This window comes from Silurus aristotelis, assembly GCF_946808225.1.
Source record: "Silurus aristotelis genome assembly, chromosome: 12".
Classification (NCBI taxonomy): domain Eukaryota; kingdom Metazoa; phylum Chordata; class Actinopteri; order Siluriformes; family Siluridae; genus Silurus; species Silurus aristotelis.
The window spans coordinates 24,450,601-24,471,135 of NC_139585.1; the positions used below are offsets into that span (position 1 = coordinate 24,450,601).

The following is a 20,535-nucleotide window of genomic DNA, read 5'->3' on the forward strand; positions in this document are numbered from 1 at the left end:
GTTGTGAACATTATTTCGCATTATTCAATTTTACTAGGTTTTCTTTTCAGGGTGTGCTACTGTAGTATAAGAATCAAAACCAGGATGATTTGAGCTTTGATTGGGGTGGCCAAATGCAAAGCTTAGAGCATTTACATTCCTAAATTGACATGTCCCAAAGTATTTATTCCTTTGTTTGTGATAATAACATACTAGTAATCAATTTATAGATATATTATTCTCGCTTCAATGCTGCACTTAACAGCACTAGCGGCACAAACTGCATGCACGTAGAGAGCCGGAGAGGTAAAGACGTTCACCATCTCGGAGCATGACGTGAGGAGGGCATTCAGGAGACGGAATACCAGGAAGGCAGCGGGACCAGATGGCATCACAGGTCATGTTCTGGACACCTGCGATGACCAACTAGCACTGGTGTTCCCCGAGAAATTCATTCTCCCTAGGACAGTGCTTTCCCCTCATGCTTCAAACAGTCCATTATTTTTCCTGTCCCAAGAAACCCCAGCTCACTCGCTGCCCTGTAGCCTTGACCTCACTAATGATAAAGTGCTTTAAAAGACCAGTCAAAGACTTATCTGCTGCTTACCTCCAAAAACGCTTTAATGAGGACGCCATTGCGCATCTTCTCCAGACACGACAATGAGCCACGTGAAAAGAAGAAAAGAGAATATTAGCGTTAACATCGTAATTCCTTCCACGCTCACCTCTAAGTTGGAGGTACTGGGACTCAGCCCTCCCCTGTGTTGATGGATCTCCAACTGCCTGACAGATAGACCACAAGCTGTACGTGTAGGCAAACACACCTTACCCTTACCACTGGAGCTCCTCAGGGTTGTGTTCTGAGCCCCCTGCTGTACTAGTGTACACATATGACTGTGTGACCACTTCCAAGTCCAACACCTTTACCAAGCTGGCTGATGACACTGTTGTGATGGATTTGATCTCCAACAACGACGAGAAAGCCTACCTACAGGAGATTAAAAACCTGGAGAGATGGTGCCAGGAGAACAATCTTCATGCAACGTCAGCAAGACTAGAGTTAATAGTGGATTTCAGCAGGAAGCAGAAGCGGTCATACCAACCGCTAAAGATCAACGGGACCCCAGTGGAGAGAGTGGACAGTTTCTGGTACCTAGGCGTTAGTCCTGTCACAGCAACACTCTGGTGAAGAAGGCCTGGCAGCGTCTGAGATGCTTAAGGAACTTTAAACTACTCTCAAAGGTGCTAATGACTTTCTACACCTGCACCATTGAGAGCCTCCTGACAGGTTCGGAAACAGCACCATACAGGCGAGTCCTCCGCAACAAGCTCCCTGACTTGCAGGACATCTACAGCCCGCAATGTCAGACCAGAGCCAGGAAGATGGTGAAGAACCTCAGCCATCCAAACAATGGATTTTTTTCTTTGTTGCGTTTAGGGAATCGCATTTGCTTATTGAAGGCAAACACAGAGAGAATGAGGAGGAGCTTCTTCAGAGGCCATTCAGAGTCTTGAACAAGAAACACATTTTTTTTTTTTTTTTTTTATTCTATTTCTATTTTCATGCATTTCACTGCCTGTCGTACTCTGTATGAATGTGTATGTGACAAATAAAATCTGAATTTGATATTTCACAGTTCAATTTTATGTCCATGAAAAGTTTCTATTTCTTAGAAACTTTATTTTAGAAATAGAAGTTTCTATTTAGTTTTCTTCATAGCATCTCTAAACATTCCTTCCCTTATTTACAGTATGGTTGCCTAGTGGCCATTGTTCTGTTACTGTTTTATAATGCATGCATCTATTGCACCATTATATTACCTTGTATTATATTACCTTCTTATTGTTGCGTCATCGTGGTTCCAATGATGAATCATTCAGAGCCGTTTTTATTAAATGTAGAGGAAAATTGGCCTTGAAAGCATTGCAATATGTTGCAATCCCCGTATTAAAACAGAAATCCACAACAATTGGAATGGTGGGAATATGAATATATATATATAAATAAAAAACACCATTGAAAATTATAACATGGGCAAATAACCAAGGAATTGTTGATGATCTATAAGATTTTGCAATGTTATTAAAATTACACACTGTTATTTCTTAATTCCAACTGATTCTAAGAAAATATAAAAGAATATGTGAACATGTATTTACGTGTAATGCTGTAGTTATAAATGGCAGGACAAACTCTAATCCCTCATGTTCTACTGAAAATGTTGTACATGTGTTAATGATAACGTTGCTATATTCCTGCCAGTTGTACACAAAATCACTTCTATTACCTACACTATATCAACAAGTATTGGAAAAACTGACTTTTCCAGCCTTATGCGGTTTTTAAGTCCAAGGCCTACAATTGTATAGAATATTGTTGGATGTGGTAACATTCAGTTCTCCCTTCACTTGATCTAGGAGACCCATGAGACAAATTGGAACGCTGACTGCACCCCAGGCCTTCTCACCTCACAATACATCAGAACCTGATTTTACTCACACGCTTGTGGCTGAATGAATTTGACAGCAGATTTGCATGAGTCTAAAAATCTGGAAATGTAACTTCCTTGTGAATTGTGTCTAAACTGAAAATGACTTACAAATAAATCATGTGACATTTTAGTAGACCAAATACTACAAAGTCAAATGACTTCTTGCCAGTCACCTTTACTTATGCATAAAGCTTGTAAAACAGACTTTTACCTCAGGTGACTGATGTATGTTGGCAGTAATGGTTATCCATAAATAGACAGGTTAATAAATGTACTCAAAGGTAACCATCTGTCTGTCAAGTGCAACAGAATCTTTCAATTATATTTTCTCTCTCTAAACGTTTTAACGTATCCAGACTTTGGAATTAAACACGACATGTTGTAGTGTTGTAGAAAAATAATAATGTGGTCCAACAGAGAATCCTGACCACAAGCACTTTGAATGCTTTGGGTGTGTGGTTAAATAAGTAGCACTGACCAGGGAGTCTGCTATTTTAAATGTTATCTCAATAGCAAATATGTTTTTTGAGTGTTTAATGATTTTTAAAAAATCCTTAGCAAACCAGTTATCCTATTTGGCGCACCATGACAAAACTTGTTTAACATACTTATATCACATATAAAGCTGCTAGGGACAGGTGATATCATTATTTTCTTTTCGATCCCATACAAAGTACTTTCAAGCCAGTGACATCGATTTCGATATCAATGCCAAGACTCATCCACCACATACTCCCTCGCACATACAGTACCAGTAAAAAAATTTAGACACACCATCTCATTCAGTTTTTTTGTCTTCATTTCTTTTAATATTGTACATTAATACTGAAGGCAAACTATGAAAGAACATGTATGGTATCAAGTAGTAAACAGAAATGTGTTCACAGTGTGAGCTAAACGTTCAGGAAAAGTCTGTCATCCTCTTTATGTCTAACAAAGACACTGTCATTAGAATAAAACATCTCAGATTTGGACTCATCAGACCAAAGGACTGTTTTCACTGATCTAATGTCCATTCCTTGTATTAACTGGCCCAAACAGGTCTGTTCCGCTTGCTGTCCTTCTGAAGTAACAATAAGCTGTTGTTCCTGAAGGTCTGACTAATGCCGTTTCCTGAGAACAGTGGGTGTTGAAATATGTCGGCGACTTGAACTCCGAGAAGCATTTAATGTAAATTGGTGGTTTCTGAGGCTGGTAATTCGAATAAACTTATCCTCTGCAGCAGAGGTAGCTCTTGTTTTTCCTTTTCTTTTTCATTATATTGTTTGATGGTTTTGGAGAGTGCACTTGCAGATACATTTAAACTTCACTTTTTAAAGTAATGATGGCCTGTCTTTTCTCTGTCCTTAACTTAGCTTTTCTTGACATTGTATGGATTTGTACAGTAATCGAAGAAGCACTAATAGGGGCTATCGAATAAACAAGGCAACTGCTAGTCAAGCACATTAAGAAGGCAAGAAGTGTCACAAATGAACTCTTGACTAGGTACACCTGTGAACTGAAAACCATACCATACCATATGTGTTTTTGAGTTTGCAAAGCCGTCATCAAACCAAAATGTAGCTACTTTGGAAAATATAAAACGTTCTGAAAAGGTTTAAGGGTTATGGTATAGTGTCGTTGACTCTGGTGCATGGTGTTCTTGGTGGTGTCGGAGTCACTCAGAGGTAACGTTGGACTTCTGATCAGAAGATTGTTGGGTTCAAATATTCCACCACCACTAAACTGCTCAGTTGTATAAATGGGATAAATAAATAAGATAATCACTCTGGATAAGGGTGTCTAACAAATGCCATAAAAAAAAAAAAAAGAAAAAACTTATGCTGGGTTGTTTAACAACTACTTTTTGTTCACTACCTAATTCCATTTGTGTCCTTTCATAGTCTGGATGTTCTCAATGTTAATGTTTAAAAATAGTAATAAAAAAAATAAATAAATAAAGGAGAAGGTGTGTGTCCAAACTTTGCACATCTTGGTGCAGTGTGAAACCCAAAGGCCAGTATCTAGACCTTTATTTTGAAGTGACATTGCCCTGGCTCGGAAATGTCGTGCTGTGTCTCTCAGGCTTCTCCACGCCACCGATCTTCTCATCACCAACTCCAAGGAGCTCACATGGACCTGCTCTAAACCTCCTGTCCTGTTTCCTCACGCAGGCGATGTTCTGATTTATGAGCGACCTCTTCCTGTACACCTGTTTGGGAATAACGCGGCCGTCCACTCCTTTGGTTTTTTTTGCGAATCTGTCGAAACACACACACACACACACCGAGCAATGGCGACTCCCAGTCCTAGCACGAACTCCCCAACTTCATGCAACAGCATGACCGTGGCAGGATCCCCGCTGCAGCATCACCAAATGCAGACCCAACACCTACCCACTATGAGCAGTATGCAGGGTAAGGATACTTTTTTTTAATAAAGCACAATATCACAACAGATTGCTCATTGCATGCATGATCACAATTAGTTCCTGTCACTGCTTCCATAACACACACACACACACACACACACATATATACACACAGGGCGCTAACGTTAGCATACCGCATCTTAGCTAGGCCTTGGTGCTTGACGCTAGCATGCTAGTTTATGAGCTTGTCTGCGGCCTGAACGAGTAAAATTAAAGCGAAAAATAATGTCGTAAAGGTTGTAAAAAAAAAAAAAAAAAACGTGTAAAATGTGCAGACGGTAAATTTGTTTATTTCTTCATTTTAATTTTCGCCTTGCGTTCATTTCCAAAGCTAGCTGGCTAACTGCGTATATACGCTGCACCCTGATCCGGTCACATTCACAACCACACCGTGGTGTGTATCCGTGTATAAAAGCCGGTAACATGGCGAAATGTGTACAAAAGAATCAAAAACATCATGTATGTTTTATCGTTCAGTCGTTCAAGGACATTGACTGCTTGAACATGATTGATTTCTGTTACTCGACACGTTTATTATTAGCTTCCTGACACCCAATGAACCCATATATGATTGTATGGATGTTTGGAGGAATGATCTAGAAACTTGTATTTCTTTCTATTCAATGTGTATCTTTTTTTTTTTTTGTCCCCCCCCTCAGATTTATGCGTATATATTATACTGAAGTATGTACTAGGAGTCCTTCTTTGCTCTTAAGATAACCTTCACTCTTCTGGGGAGATGTTCCACCAGATTGTGGTGATAGAAGCTCATGTAGATCTGATGGAAAGTCAGGTATGGCGGTGTGAGAAAGGCGAGAAGGTCTGCGGTTGGTGTCAGCATTTAATTCTTCCGGATCCGGGGTTGAAGTCGGAGCTCGAAAACAGATCTTCCCGTTGAAAGTGGAGATCACTTTGGGCACCGGATCTGCAAGTTCTAAAAGAAGTTTCATTTCATACCACCACATCCAGAGACATCCTGTACATGGATGTGCGTCCAACTATTTGGGAACAGTTTGACGAAAAAAAACACAAAACACTGCTCTGCTGCCCCACATACCCTGCTCACCTACGGATCAACACCTCGCTTTTATCTCACCTCGTACTGCTTCACGATCTCGCTGATGCTCTACCACTCCTCAACCGGTCCCACCATCCTACAGGGTACAAGAAAGAAATGCTTCAAGACACTTTTCTCGATGTCTTCAAACGACACCTCAAGATCTATATATCGTTTGAGGGTACCCTAATTCTCAAACATAAAAAATACTGCCGTTCTATCAATTACATTTTTTTACATTTTTTTTTAGATTGGTGGTATTTTTAGACCGTGTCCTTATGGCTTGAGAAGTCCGGGGTCTCAAGTGTCCCTTTTTTTCTATATATGTATTGTAAGGATGGCCAGATTCACACAGTCGAAAGGCATAAAAGTTTAACGACGTGATACATCAATTTCGAAAAACGTGTGCATCGGATGGGATTCGTATGGCGATGCATCTTTTTGAACGTATTGCCATCGGGAAATTTTTTTTTAAAATTATTTAATCATCAGTGGATGCGCTTTACTTTTATTAATTAGAAAGTGACCACCGTTTTCATACGTAGTTAGTGCCAAAGCTATCGATTATTTTTGTAATCGAGTATTCTACCGATTATTCTACCGATTAATCGGATAAGAAGAATTTTTCTGTCTTTAAGAGCAACACTAAATATACAGAAGAAGATGGAGAAGGTCTCTTAAAACGAACATGTAATTTGTTTCCCTTTTTTAGAAAAATTTAAAAACTGTGTTTCCCCTGTCCAGGTGTTTACGTGCCCAGCTGTTTTGTGCGTACGCCACGGTTATAAAGGAGACCTCAGTGCAGTCCAGAGTTTAGCTGGTGGTGTGTCAGTAATAATAGTCCGTGGTGAAACACAGCTTTTTTTTGACAATAATGGCTGTATGTTGAGTTATTTTTCAGAGGACGGTAAATCTATACCGTCACGCAGGCTGCAAATATATCCGAAAAAGAATGGATAAAAGATGTCCAAGTAGGGCTGCTGCTATCGATTATTTTAATAATTGATTATTCTAACGATTATTCAGTCGATTAATCGATTAAGGATTATTTTTTCTTTATTAAAAAGCAATACTAAATAAGAAAAAGAAAATAACTTTTTTCGAAAAATGTACATTGTTATTGTTGAAATTGCAATACAAAAAACCTATTTATTGCATTTAATTGCCATATTACATCAAAATACAAACAAAAAGGGTTGAAAAATTCCCTCTGCAGTGGTCGTGTGGAGTAAGTTATCAGGAATGTTTTATGAAACTCACTTATGTATTTATTTATTAAACCTCGCACAGTACGGTGATGTGGTTTTCATTTCTCAGTGTATTTATCTTATGAAACGGTGCTCCAGTACCTGCTCCACATGGCCACTCTCTCGCTGTTTACTCCCCCCCCCCCCCTCCATTTTTTTCATTCAGTTTTTTTTCTTTCTTTTTACCAGCCCAGAGCGCTCCAGAGTTTAGCGGGCGGTGCGTCAGTATTAATGGTCCTTGGGAAACAGAGTGCTCTGTGTTTTCCTAAATGGACTAAACGAAGCATCGAGGCAAATTAATTTGCCCTAATAAATTTTTGTAATCGAATTACTCGAGTCATTCGAGGAATCGTTACAGCCCTATATTCAAGTTACGTTTTTTCTTTTTTTAGTATTGTTTCTTTAGAGGAAAATTTGCGGGATATACTCACTTTTGTGAGATACTGTAAATGCATTCATACATTTATATCTGTGCCACCTGCAGTGTACAGAAACATAGAGAACCTAATATAACATTTACGATGACGCGATATTCACGACAGGCAATGTATTTATACCAGTGTTTATTGCAGTGTATCACTTTTAATGTATGTATTACTTATTTTTTTCAGAGTCCAACACTTGCTGGAGGTGTCAGAATGAAACAGGTATTTGTTTTTCGAGTTTTCACCCTTTTTTAGGTTACAGCAATGGTAAAGCAACAGATATCAATTAGAACCTAAGTATTTCGTTTTATGTGGGAATATATTAAGACATTCACTGCGTCCGGTTTTAAGCTTAAAGCCTGTTTTAGACTCCAGGAATCTTAAGTGGTCATCAGTGCCTTTCACAAGCATCCACAGTGGGAGCAGAGGTTTTTAAAACATGTTGCCAAGCAAATCGAGACATATATCAAACATACATGTAAAATAGTGGCCCTTTTTTTTTTTACATTTTTTCTGAAGTGATGTGCAGAAGTGAATAGATCATTTGATTTTGAGAGAGACTGGTATTCACACTACATTCCACTGGTTTGCTATATAAAGCTTACCTGCAGTTCCAGTTGATTTCTTCACACTCCATTTTTTTTCTTTTTTTTTTCCTTTCTTTTTTTTTTTTTTTTTTTTTTTTTTTTTTTTTTTTTTTTTTTTGTCATTTCTTGCTGCAGGGTTTCAGATAAATCTGTCTGGTGCTCCTCAAAGTAAGTTTCCTTTTTTTTCCCCCACCGTTTTTTCCATTTTGTTTACTTATTATTCTGTTATTACACTTTTTTAACAGTGGATGTCACTTCTAATACCAAAGTAGTTGAATAACTAATAGAGGTCCACTTCACGTAAAATAGTACTAAACTTTTTTTTCACGTAAAATAGTACTAAACTTTATTTAATAAATAAATAAAAAACAGCACAGGATCACGAAACTGCGCTAAATGAAAAATGAACATGAATATATTAATTATATTAATAAGTATTCAGGAAAAAAAGACATTCGAATTGAAACAAAATGAAACACAAAATAAATAAAAACTTTTACATCAAAAATGAAAAAAACAAAACAAAAAAAACAGCTCATTGTAGCAGTGATTCACCTCTAGAGGCTGCTCTCGTACTGTATAATGCAACCCGGAAAAACTATCAGTATGGATTTTTGGTGATGGCTGATAGTTTTATCAATCAACTATCAGTGCTGATTAACAGGCAAAACTAAAGAATCAGTCAACTTGTGAATAACTAATATTGCGTTGAGTGGCACTTGACAATGTAATGAGGTGGTGTGAGTGTTGGAGCTTATCGTATATAGTGCCTAATACACTTGGGATGCGTCCGCATTAATCCAGATGTATTTGAAAACCGCACTGGTGTTTTTAATTTTTTTTATTTTTATGTTTGAAAAAAAATAGCTCAACACTGAAATGTCTGGAAACTATGTGCATGAGTAAAACTGTAAAAAGCTTGGTCATTTCCATCATTCTCCCACACCTCCACACTGCAATGCTTCCCCCACTGTTTTCCTGTAGCTGTCTCAGATTTAAAACTCTCCAGCAGTATCTTGTCACCAAAAAAGATAAACTCTCTAACTTTTTCTCCTGACAGAGTTTTTAGATTAATGCTATTTTAAGTATGTGTACTAATGAACCCTCAATAAGATTTATTTATTGGTGACTTCTAAGTGTAAGTCACTCTAGATAAGGGGTGTCTGCCCATTGGCGTAAATGTAATTGGCATGCATTTACTCACTTTAAGTTCTTTGAATTGATGTTAAGAAATGGCATGGTGAAAAAGATCATACACTACTTTAAGCTGAATGGGTCACACGTGACTACACCCATGGTCGTTTTCGAATATTGCCGACGTATCGAGAGATTTTTCAAAAACGCATCCTTGGATTAAAATGAATGCAAGACCCCCCTATCTCATCATGCAAGTTAGTAAGAAATAATTTGTCACATCGTTTCACTTTTTAATCATTGTTAATTATGATCAGTAAAAGTCATTATAAGTCATCAGAGGTCTAATGTGTTAACCCTGAAGCTATCCACTTCCCAATCTGGATTCTACAAGATGTCAAACATTTCTTTGAGGTTCTGGTCCACTTCATGACATGGTACATTATTGTGCTGGGGATTGTAAATTGTGGCCATGAAGACACGCACAAGGTCAGATACAGTACTCAAATAAGAGGCTTTAAGTATGCCAAGAAAACATTCCTCATATCGTTACACAACCTCCGCCAGCCTGGACAGTTGACATAAGGCAGTTAAATCCATGGATTAAAGCTGTTGGTGCCCAGCCATCTGTGTGCTTCAGCAGAAATCGAGATTGATTAGACCTATAATCTGGATAAAAGAATCATCCCAGTTTGGACAGAAAGCCAAAAGACGTTTTCAAGTGTGCCTGGATTAATGCAGACGTAGCCTTATTTGCGTATCATGCTGGAGAAACAACAGCGTGCGCAACGTGGGGAACAGGAATATGCAGGTTGCAAGGAAGATTTGCATGTTAACTTGAATCAAAATCAGGATTTGTTTGTTCCGTTTACAAGGATTAGATGCAATACATTTTAAGTACAAATTAGGTTCTGATGCTGACAAACACCTGATTAGACCAAATAAAGTCTGATCATAGCGGTTTAACTGTTTATTATGGAGTTTAGGATCCAGAGATTAGAGATTGTATGGTGTTAATGTAAACTGTAACGGATTGTTGTTCCCAGGTAAACGCAAAGCACTGAAGCTAAACTTTGCCAATCCTCCGATTAAACCGAACACAAGACTCCCCATCGCATCAGCCAACACCTCCTTCCATAATCCGCACATGTAAGTGAGCAAAAATAGCAGCAGTCAGATGGTTTACCTTTTCATTGTTGCTAATAAGGATTATTGTGTGTGCGGGTTTTGGTTTGTGTACACACTGATGCAGAGAAAGACTGCGCAATCACAGTATCGAGTCTTGTGGAAAGCTGAAGATTTCTCCGGAGCAGCACTGGGACTTCACTGCCGAAGACCTGAAGGACCTGGGCGAGATCGGCCGAGGAGCCTACGGCTCGGTCAACAAAATGGTTCACAAGCCCAGTGGTCAGATCATGGCTGTTAAGGTAAAATTATGCTGTATTATGATTTTTATTTTTTGTAAATAAAGAATTCTCACATACAGTTTTTAGAAAATCCGAAGCCTTGAATGTATATTATATCTTGTGTGTTATTATTATATAGTATATATCGTAATATACCTTTTGTACTTTATTTTATTTATTACTTACTTTACTCTTATTTTTATCTTTATATTGTATTTCTTTCCATGTTTTTAAGTCGGACAGTCAAGAACGCATTGACTACATGTCATACTCTGTACGAATGTGTATGTGACATAGAATAAAAATAAATGACACAACTCGTAATATTTAATGACATGGAGTCTGTATGATATTTGTGTTGCAGAGGATTCGTTCCACGGTTGATGAAAAAGAACAGAAGCAGCTGCTCATGGATTTAGACGTGGTTATGAGGAGTAGCGATTGTCCCTACATCGTCCAATTTTATGGGGCTTTGTTTCGAGAGGTGAGCTTAGGTTTATAAGCCTCACACTAAAATTTGTGGACCCGAAGACGGTAGGAAATAAATTTGAGCAATGGCAATCTCGCATATATACAAGAATATTACATACATTCTGAAGTATGAGTTTCTTTTTTTTTTTTCCTTTTTTTTTTTTTTTTAGTTTAAACTTTAAACTCGTTCGTCTCCTAGTTGTATTGTATACTAGGCAGAAGTGTCCCTTGACCCAAATAATAATAATACCACAGAAAAAGTAAAAAATCTAATCGTCTCTGAGCTAAAACCAAATGAGTGTAAAAACAAAAACATTGAGTCATTTCTCTTTTTAGGAACACTGTTTTTTAATTTATTATCTTATTTATACAACCGAACAATTGAGGGTGAAGGTCTTTGCTCAAACTCGTGACATTTTTTGACATCAAATTCAATGTATTGAGTTTAAAAAAAAAAAGTTTTTATCAGCATTCCAATGTCAAACTTTCACATCTATATCTACAACATGTGAATCTCCACATCCATGTTCTGTTGGATTTAGATCCTGTGACAATAAGCTCATCATGTTCCTGAAAAGTTTGGGACAATTTTGCTTTGTGACGTGGTGCGTTTTCATGCTGGAGGTAGCCATTAGAAGATGGTAAATTGTGGGCTTGAATGGCTGGACAAGGTCAGAAAGAGTACTCAAATAACAGGCTGGAATTGTGCAAAATATGTTCCCCACATCATTACTCCACCCCCACCAACCTTGTTGACACAAGGCAAGTTGGGTGCATGTATTAATGCTTTTGGTGCTAAATACTGATAGTACCAATAGTGTGCCTCAGCAGAAAGTGAGAATTAATAGACCAGACTACAGTTTTCAAGTTTTATGAATTATCAAAACTTATTACTATAAAATATAAATGAAATTATGGAATTTTTGTGATGAGTCAAACTCATTTTTGGCTTTCGCTAAAATACCTACTGGAAGAATTTGACAAAACTGGAGATTATTGGAATGGCACATCAGCTGTGTGTTCACAGCCAAAAAAAACCCCCTTACAGGTCCTCCGACAGGATAATGGACCCATACATACAACTACAAGCACTCAAGAATGGCAAAGAACAAAAGACTGGAGAATTAAAAAAAATATTCTATTAACCCGGATCTAAATCCTTTTGAAGATCTTTGAAAGTTTTTCTTTTTTATATGTTGATTTAAAAATACATTTTTTGAAAATATAGAATAAAAAACTTTCTTTCGGCTTCTTCCATTAGGGGTCGCCACAGTGGATCATCCGCATGTTTGATTTGGCACGTTTTTCATGCTGGATGCCCTTCCTAACGCAACCCCCAAATTTATCCGGGCTTGAGACCGGCACTAAGAGTGCACTGGCTTGTGCAACCCTAATGGCTGGGGTTGGTTCCCTGACTGGGAATCGAACCCGGGCCACAGCGGTGAGAGCGGCGCATCCTAACCACTAGACCACCAGGGAACCTTTTAAAAATATAGAATAAACAATGAACAATTTCAGTTTACTTTTGTCAAGTTTGTCCACTTTAACTTGGGGGTTCTTCATTGAAGGGTATCAGCAAATTTGTCTACATCCCTAGATGCTCTCTTTTAAATGCCGATTCAGACGCTTACCCACAAACCCTCTCTGAATCCCAAAAAACCAATACGCATCTACGTTTCTACTCAGAAATCAAAATCAACCAGTGGTGCATGCAAACCATGTACTTGAGTTAAAGTAATAATAATGTTCCTATTATCGTTTTTGCCACAAGACTCTTTTCTTAATCAAATCAATTTATGTGAAAAAAAACAATAATCTATTAATACAATGATATTAATGAGTCCAACACTGATATCTGTTATGATCATGAGCCCAAAACCTTTTCAACTACTAAAAAAAAAAAATCAAGGTCACGGGTGTTGTGGCGAATTCGAATCAGGAGTTTCTTCTATTATTTATTCCTCTCCAAATGTTCTGCTTGCGGTTGAACTGTATGTTGGTGAGAAATGGATGCCACCAAGTGCCAATCAAAACTAATTTAAAACCGAATGGTGGACGTTTTTTTATCCGCTCATAAATAAAAACAAAAAAAAGAACGATTGATTTTGCAAAATGTCGATTGGATTAAGTTAAAGTCTCCCCAAATGGAAACACTTCAGTAAAGTAAAGATATGCGAAAAATAAAAAGCTACTTCATTACTGTTTATCACTGAAATCAGCTCTATTAATAAGTATTCCTTTCTTCACCCAGTGTTCTATTTAAACATGGATTTTTCTCTTATTAATTCCCTCCATTTTCGTCTCGTTCACAGGGCGACTGCTGGATATGTATGGAACTCATGTCTACCTCGTTCGACAAATTCTACAAATATGTATATTGCTCATTAGATGATGTCATTCCAGAGGAAATACTAGGCAAAATTACGTTAGCGGTAAGCGCGCCTTCTCTTACGCCTTAAAAAGTGTTGCGTCGTTGCTGCTATTTGAGGATTTGTCAATTGTTCTCTTTTCTTTCCCCCTTAAATGTGTTACAGACTGTGAAAGCACTGAATCACTTGAAAGAAAACTTGAAAATAATCCACAGAGGTGAGTGTCGAGTCCGCAACAGCAGTGCGAATGTAGCACGCCGAAACCGAACTAGTCATGTGTAAGAGATCAGTGGTCAAGATCAGTCTGATCAGAACCTTGAGTCTCAGCACCACCAAGCTGCCCTTTATCTTCAACTGCTCAGCTGTATAAATAGGATAATTGTAAGTTGTTTGAAATAAATAAATGTATATGTAACTATTGCTTGTCTTATTAATCAAGGTTGAGCTTTTAAAAAAAAAAATATTTATTACAAATTATTCCCATATTATCGCCAATTGGAGATCTGGGAAATAGATTGGAAGTGATAGCTTCGGATCAGGAGGTCACGACTTCGAATCGCAGCATCACCAAGCTTCCATTGCTGGGCCCTTATGCAAGGCCCCCAACCCTCTTTGTGGAGTAGATAATTCTAAGTTGCTCGCTGGATATCCACCGAATGCCATGAATCGAAAATGTTTGCTGCCACTAGATGGAGCTGTCCTAATTGTGAACTGACCTGCTGAAAGAAGTGCAAATGCCCGATTGCTGTACGCCGACTTGTACTGTGTTACGTGTCTTGTACTGACTTCTAGTCTGCAAAAACTGATTATTATTGTTCAATATTATAATTTCCTGTTATTATGGAGTAAGTTGATTTCTTGAAATCTGCTTTATATTTCCAATTCGTAGACATCAAACCGTCCAACATTCTCCTGGATAGAAATGGCAACATAAAGCTGTGCGACTTCGGGATCAGCGGACAGCTGGTCGACTCTATAGCCAAGACTAGAGATGCTGGATGCAGACCTTACATGGCTGTGAGTCAACAGTTTGATACGGCTTCCTCGGATTGTAACCCCCGTAACTGTAATTGCAGAATGCAATGATCTCATATAAATAAAGGCATTAACATTCGCTACATTTATTTCTACACGTCTTACATGAAGCACGCATGATTTATGTTTTTTATAAAGACAAACTGGTATATAAATTGACCGCATTCATATAAAGTGGTATCAAAAAGTTTAATGGCGCTCTTCTAACCACATGCGTTGCCACGTCTGCCAGTTAGAAGATAGAACAAACGTGAAATTTTGCATGCATCTGGGCAAATCTGCCACACAGACATTTGACATGGCGTACATTTGACACAAGATCGAGGAGTTTTGAGCGCTTCAAGAGCGGAACTGGAAGAAGACGAGAGATCAGGAAGACTCTCGACGAGCATCCCCCCCCCCACCCGAATGTCAAAACCATTAGGCAGCATGTGTATGATGATCGTTGGGAAAACCATCAACATGATCTCACTTCCGAAATAACCCCCCCCCCCCCCCCCTCCACCTCCTCAAAATCCACCTGCCAACTTTGCCATTTTCCCCAAAGATGAAGATCTGTCTCAGAGATCGCCGTTTTGACATTGCGGAGATCCGGCGCGAATCACAAGGTGCTTGACACACTTCAAAAAGAAGACTTCCCGGGACACGTTTCAGACGTGGCAGAAATGCTGGGAGCTCCATATGACCTATTTTGAAGGTGATGGTGTGTAAACATCGATAAATAAAGTACTTCCTTGTTAACAGAACCAGTCTCGAAAAAGTTCAAAATTTCCGATACCACCTCGTGTATACCTGCGCTGTGCCTTGTAGTCTGCTGCTGTAGAAAAAACGCCTTGACCAATCAGATTCGAGAATTCAGTAGCACTGTGGTATAACTAGTATTTTTTTTTTTCCTACAGCCCGAAAGGATAGACCCTAGCGCTTCTAGACAAGGCTACGACGTGCGCTCGGACGTCTGGAGTTTGGGAATTACGCTGGTTTGTGATTAGTTGAATGTTCCTTAATTTTTAAAAAAAATTGACTGTTAAACGATTCGATTTCTTTTGTTAGTACGAGCTGGCCACCGGCCGATTCCCATACCCTAAGTGGAACAGCGTGTTCGATCAACTGACGCAGGTGGTGAAGGGCGATCCTCCTCAACTGAGCAACTCGGAGGAGAGACAGTTTTCTCCCAAATTCACCAACTTCGTTAATCTCTGGTGAGTTTCCCTGTTTTTCGAGTTGTTTTTTTGAGGATACAAACATAAAAACACAGCCAAGTTCTAAACAATGTTTTGTTCTTCTCAGCCTTACAAAGGACGAGTCGAAAAGGCCAAAGTACAGGGAGCTTCTGGTAAATGCATCTTATGTTCTTTGTTATATTTATATATAAAATAAATAAATAAAAATGAATTGTTGAATATTTCACATGAGCAAGTGTGAGATTTAACAATTTGTAAAAAAAAATAGATTTTTTTCTCTCTCTTTTTTATTTAATATTGAATATCGAAAGCAGAAAAAGGAGACTACAGCCCATGATTTCGCACAACAAAAAGAATAGAAAGTGACTTTTTTTTTTTTTATTCATTTTCCCTATTCATTTATTCACACAGTGTAATCAAAATCACACACTACCAAAAACTATCAATGCACCAAAGTGCACAATATTTCCAATCTAACGTAACCTGGAATCACAAGTGTATATAAAATATGTGTAAATTGGTAGAAATGCAGTACAGTTCTGGACTAGCGTAGCCTGTGCGTAGTTTCTTTGCTTGTTAATTGGTTACAGTGTCCTATGACGTCAAAAAATGGAGGCTGATGCGATTCCGCGGTAAAGCGGGGGATTATTGTACCATTATTGTATTGTGTTGGATTATTGTATCATTTAAAATGTCAAATTTATTGTCCAATTCTACAACAGTAACATCCAAGTTGAAAAACAGAGAAAATGAAAGTGTAGTTGTGTGTTGGGTACCAAAATCTAATTTTGTTTAAAATGACTTTAAATTACGTAACTGTGTGTTTGCGGTTTTGACAGACACGTGTGTCAGACTCCCATTTCCTGTCACTCTGTCTGTTTCTTTTGAAAAAACACAGTGATCGAAACCAGAATTTAACATCTGTTTGATTAAATAAAAAAAGAATTATATATTTAAAAAAAAATAAAAAATGTTAAAGGATGAAAGTATTAATGAGGCGTATTTTAAATATCAAACATTTTGAACGAACAACAACAAAAAAAATATATATATATATTTTTTTTTTTAAACCAAAAAAAACTAAATGAATGAACGCAATGCACACATACCCTAACACGATTCTATATTTGATTCTATGCACTCAAATTACAGACACTTTCTTAGATCTTTTAAATATATATATTTTTTTCTTTTCTTCTCCATAGAAGCACCCGTTCATCCTGATGTACGAGGAGCGAGTGGTGGACGTCGCCAGTTACGTGTGTAAAATTCTGGATGAAATCCCTGCCTCCCCCAGCTCTCCGATGTACGTCGACTGATAGCGCAATGTAAAGCCCCCTCCACTGAACGCAACGTAACTCGGCAGCCGTTTCGCCGCAGACACGTCGTCCACGGTTCACGACTCCACACTGCTTTTAAGGATCGGCTTTTCGTCTTCGAAACCAATTAGCGTACCGTTCGATAAACCAAGCTAGCGATAAGAATAAGAACGAGAATCATTTCTATTCGTGGCCGTGCTATTTATTTTCAATGCCACGTGTCGTTGTGTAGCTGATTTGCATAATAGTACCATTTAGAACAAGACTTGAATGGGGGGGGGTTCTAAACAAAAAGCGCCCATACACGTTTTATAATATTTCTACCATATGACACGTCATTTAGAGTCGTACGCCGAAGCATCCGTTCCAAATGGTTGCATTTTTCTGACGTTTTTTCGCTCCACACATTATTCATCTGAACGAATTCTGTGACACGAGGATGCTGTCGGGCGCCATTCAGCAGATCATTGGGTAGAAAGAAACACCATCATCCTTCAAGTGGTTTTGTATAAATATGCAACTTTAAACTCGCCAAAATTGTATTAAATAAATAAAGAAACTGTTATGGTGTACACACTTGTAAACACTCCTATCTTACTGTAAATAGACACGTTACAGTACACGTCACCCCACCGAAAGTCCTTAACGCTACTTTATTTATATTATTTTGCCCCCCCCCCCCCCCCCCCCCCCAAGCTCCTGACATCTTGGCATATGTGTGCGTTCTGAAAGATGTTCGAAATCTCACTGTTTAGGGTTTCTCACTTTAAACTAAATAATGTACACGTTTTTTTTTTCTTTTTTTTTTTGCCGCCAAAGCAGTCTTTCACTAACTCACGTAATAGGACGAGTCAAATATGACACTAGATAGCTTTGAAGATGGGAGTGTTTTTTTTTTTTTTTTTTTTTTTTATGAGATCATTGGACACACTTAAGTGCATCACTGACCTGAAGAATGCTTAATTCTACATCCTTTTTAAGGGCATACATTGTTTGTTTTTTTTTTGTTTTGTTTTTTTGACACTCTTTGGACTGTACAATATGGCGCCGTAGTAGAATATTTAATATTAGAAGGTAAAATAAGATGGATTTTTATGTAACGTTATATTGTATGGGTATATAGAGCGGGAAATATCCGAATTGTTCACACTGTGAAGAGTTTTAAGTGTATACAGTACATTGTGAACAGCAATCTGTATAATTAAATACGAATAAATAATAATATTGAAATGAAGTTATTAATTAGAGGATGCGCAGGGATATCTTTACGTCTGCTTTTTTTTTTTTTTTTTTCTTTCCGGAGATATTAACCTTTGACGGTCTGAGCTATTCGTCTTCTTCACTACACATATTTAAAGGATATCGATGAAATCTTAGTGTTCTTGTAGTACTGATGAGAGCGAAGCCTGCAGGTCAGTTGTGATGAGGCTTGGATGTGATTGTGACCTTATCGAGCTCATTTTTCTTTTCTTTTTTCTTTTCGTTTCTCGTCTGGAAAAAAACAAACAAATGGACTGAATGCTAGAATAAATTCTATGAGTTAGCCTCTGCCTGGTGTCTATGGCTGTTTGTGTCGGAGAACAGAAACACATGTTGGTGCCGCAGGGTCCGCGGTATTGTCTTGAGCGCAGTTATTTTTTAATTTTTTTCTGTATTTCCCCAAAATATGATAATATTTATCTGTGGGTGGAAGGTAATGAAGTACAATTACTTCGTTACTGTATTTAAGTAGATTTTTCTGGTATCAGTAGTTTAATTCACTATTTTTCTGACATCTTTTCACTTTCATGTGTTACATGTGTTACACAAATATCTGTACTTAGATTTTTAAACCAGCATCGTTACTTTAGTTTTAATCTATTCGGTGACTCAATATTTTTTTCTTTTTACTGCTCGCTGTTTTCAGCCCATCAACCGATCAACCTTTTTCAATCTACCACTGGTGTATCATTTCTTGGCTCTCGCACACCACAGACGTAGGCTAGCATAGGAAGCTAACAACAAGTTTGGGGTTAAAATGGATCAGGCAGAGGGAGTCAACAAAGTAAACTGAGAACAGAAACATTTCTAAACATCTCTCCTTGTATGTGTGTGACACACTGAACAAAATTATAAATGCAACACTTTTGTTTTTGACCCTATTTTTCATGAGCTGAACTAAAAGATCGAAAGACTTTTTCTATGTACACAAAAGGCCTGTTTCTCTCAAATATTGTTCACAAATCTGTCTAAATCTGTGTTAGCGAGCACTTCTTTACTGAGAAAATCCATCCACCTCACAGGTGTGGCAAGATGCTGAGTAGACAGCATGATTATTGCACAGGTGTGCCTCAGGCTGGACACAGGCTGTGCGAAGTTGCTGGATATTGGCAAGACCTGGAACACACTGTCATATACGCCGATGAGAACGAAGAGCATGCAGAGGAGCTTACCTGAGACGCTTTCTGACAGTTTGAGCAGAAATCTTTTGGTTGTGCAAACCGATTTTTGCAGCAGCTGTCCGGATTGCTGGTCTTGGACAATCTTGGAGGTCCTGGGCTGGTGTGCTTACACATGATCTGCGGTTGTAAGGCCGCTTGGATGTACTGTCGAGTTCTCTGAAACGTCTTTGGAGACGGCTTATGGTAGAGAAATGAACATTCAATTCATGAGCAACAGCTCTGGTGGACATTCCTGCAGTCAGCATGCCAATCCCACGCTCCCTCAAAACTTGTGGCATTGTGCTGTGTGATTAAACTGCACATTTTAGAGTGGCCTTTTATTGTAGCCAGCCTGAGGCACGCCTGTGCAATAATCAAGCTGTCTAATCAGCATCTTGATATGACACACCTGTGATTGTTTATATATATATATATATATATATATATATATATATATATATATATATATATACATATATACATACATATATATATACATATATACATACATACAGTGGGGCAAAAAAGTATTTAGTTAGCCAGCAATTGTGCAAGTTCTCCCACTTAAAAAGATGAGAGAAGCCTGTAATTTTCATCATAGGTACACTTTAACTATAAGAGACAAAATGAGAAAAAAAATCCTGAAAATTACATTCTGATTTTTTAAAGAATTTATTTGCAAATTATGGTGGGAAATAAGAATTTGGTCATTGAACTCGTTATTAGTATAAAAGACACCTGTCCACAACCTCAAACAGTCAGACTCCAAACTCCACTATGGCCAAGACCAAAGAGCTGTCAAAGGACACCAGAAACAAAATTGTAGACCTGCACCAGGCTGGGAAGACTGAATCTGCAATAGGTAAGCAGCTTGGTGTGAAGGAATCAACTGTGGGAGCAATTATTAAAAAATGGAAGCCATACAAGTCCACTGATAATCTCCCTCGATTTGGGGCTCCACACTTGATCTCACCCCGTGGGGTCAAAATGATGACAAGAACGG

The 20,535-nt window shown here is 38.1% G+C and overlaps 1 protein-coding gene across 2 annotated transcripts; it reads left to right on the forward strand.

Moving 5' to 3' along the window:
• Positions 1 to 4,474: 4,474 nt before the first annotated feature.
• Positions 4,475 to 18,662, forward strand: map2k4b (mitogen-activated protein kinase kinase 4b). Of its 2 annotated transcripts, XM_083556988.1 has the most exons (13): positions 4,475 to 4,867; positions 7,797 to 7,832; positions 8,333 to 8,365; positions 10,378 to 10,480; positions 10,584 to 10,758; positions 11,102 to 11,221; positions 13,521 to 13,640; positions 13,743 to 13,794; positions 14,467 to 14,594; positions 15,512 to 15,589; positions 15,663 to 15,811; positions 15,900 to 15,945; positions 16,999 to 18,662. In XM_083556988.1, the coding sequence occupies exons 1-13, from the start codon at positions 4,744 to 4,746 to the stop codon at positions 17,110 to 17,112; spliced, it is 1,278 nt and encodes a 425-aa protein (XP_083413114.1). In that variant the 5' UTR covers positions 4,475 to 4,743; the 3' UTR covers positions 17,113 to 18,662. The 2 variants fall into 2 exon arrangements, with proteins under 2 accessions (XP_083413114.1, XP_083413115.1); XM_083556989.1 differs by lacking the exon at positions 8,333 to 8,365 and having other exon boundaries at positions 4,476 to 4,867.
• Positions 18,663 to 20,535: the final 1,873 nt, after the last annotated feature.

Bases quoted from the DNA above. Each gene is read 5' to 3' on its own strand.
- map2k4b (XM_083556988.1), top strand. From the start codon at position 4,744: ATGGCGACTCCCAGTCCTAGCACGAACTCCCCAACTTCATGCAACAGC. The intron at 10,759-11,101 runs GTAAAATTATGC...TTTGTGTTGCAG, and splicing joins GTCAGATCATGGCTGTTAAG to AGGATTCGTTCCACGGTTGA. The intron at 15,590-15,662 runs GTTTGTGATTAG...TTCTTTTGTTAG, and splicing joins GGAGTTTGGGAATTACGCTG to TACGAGCTGGCCACCGGCCG.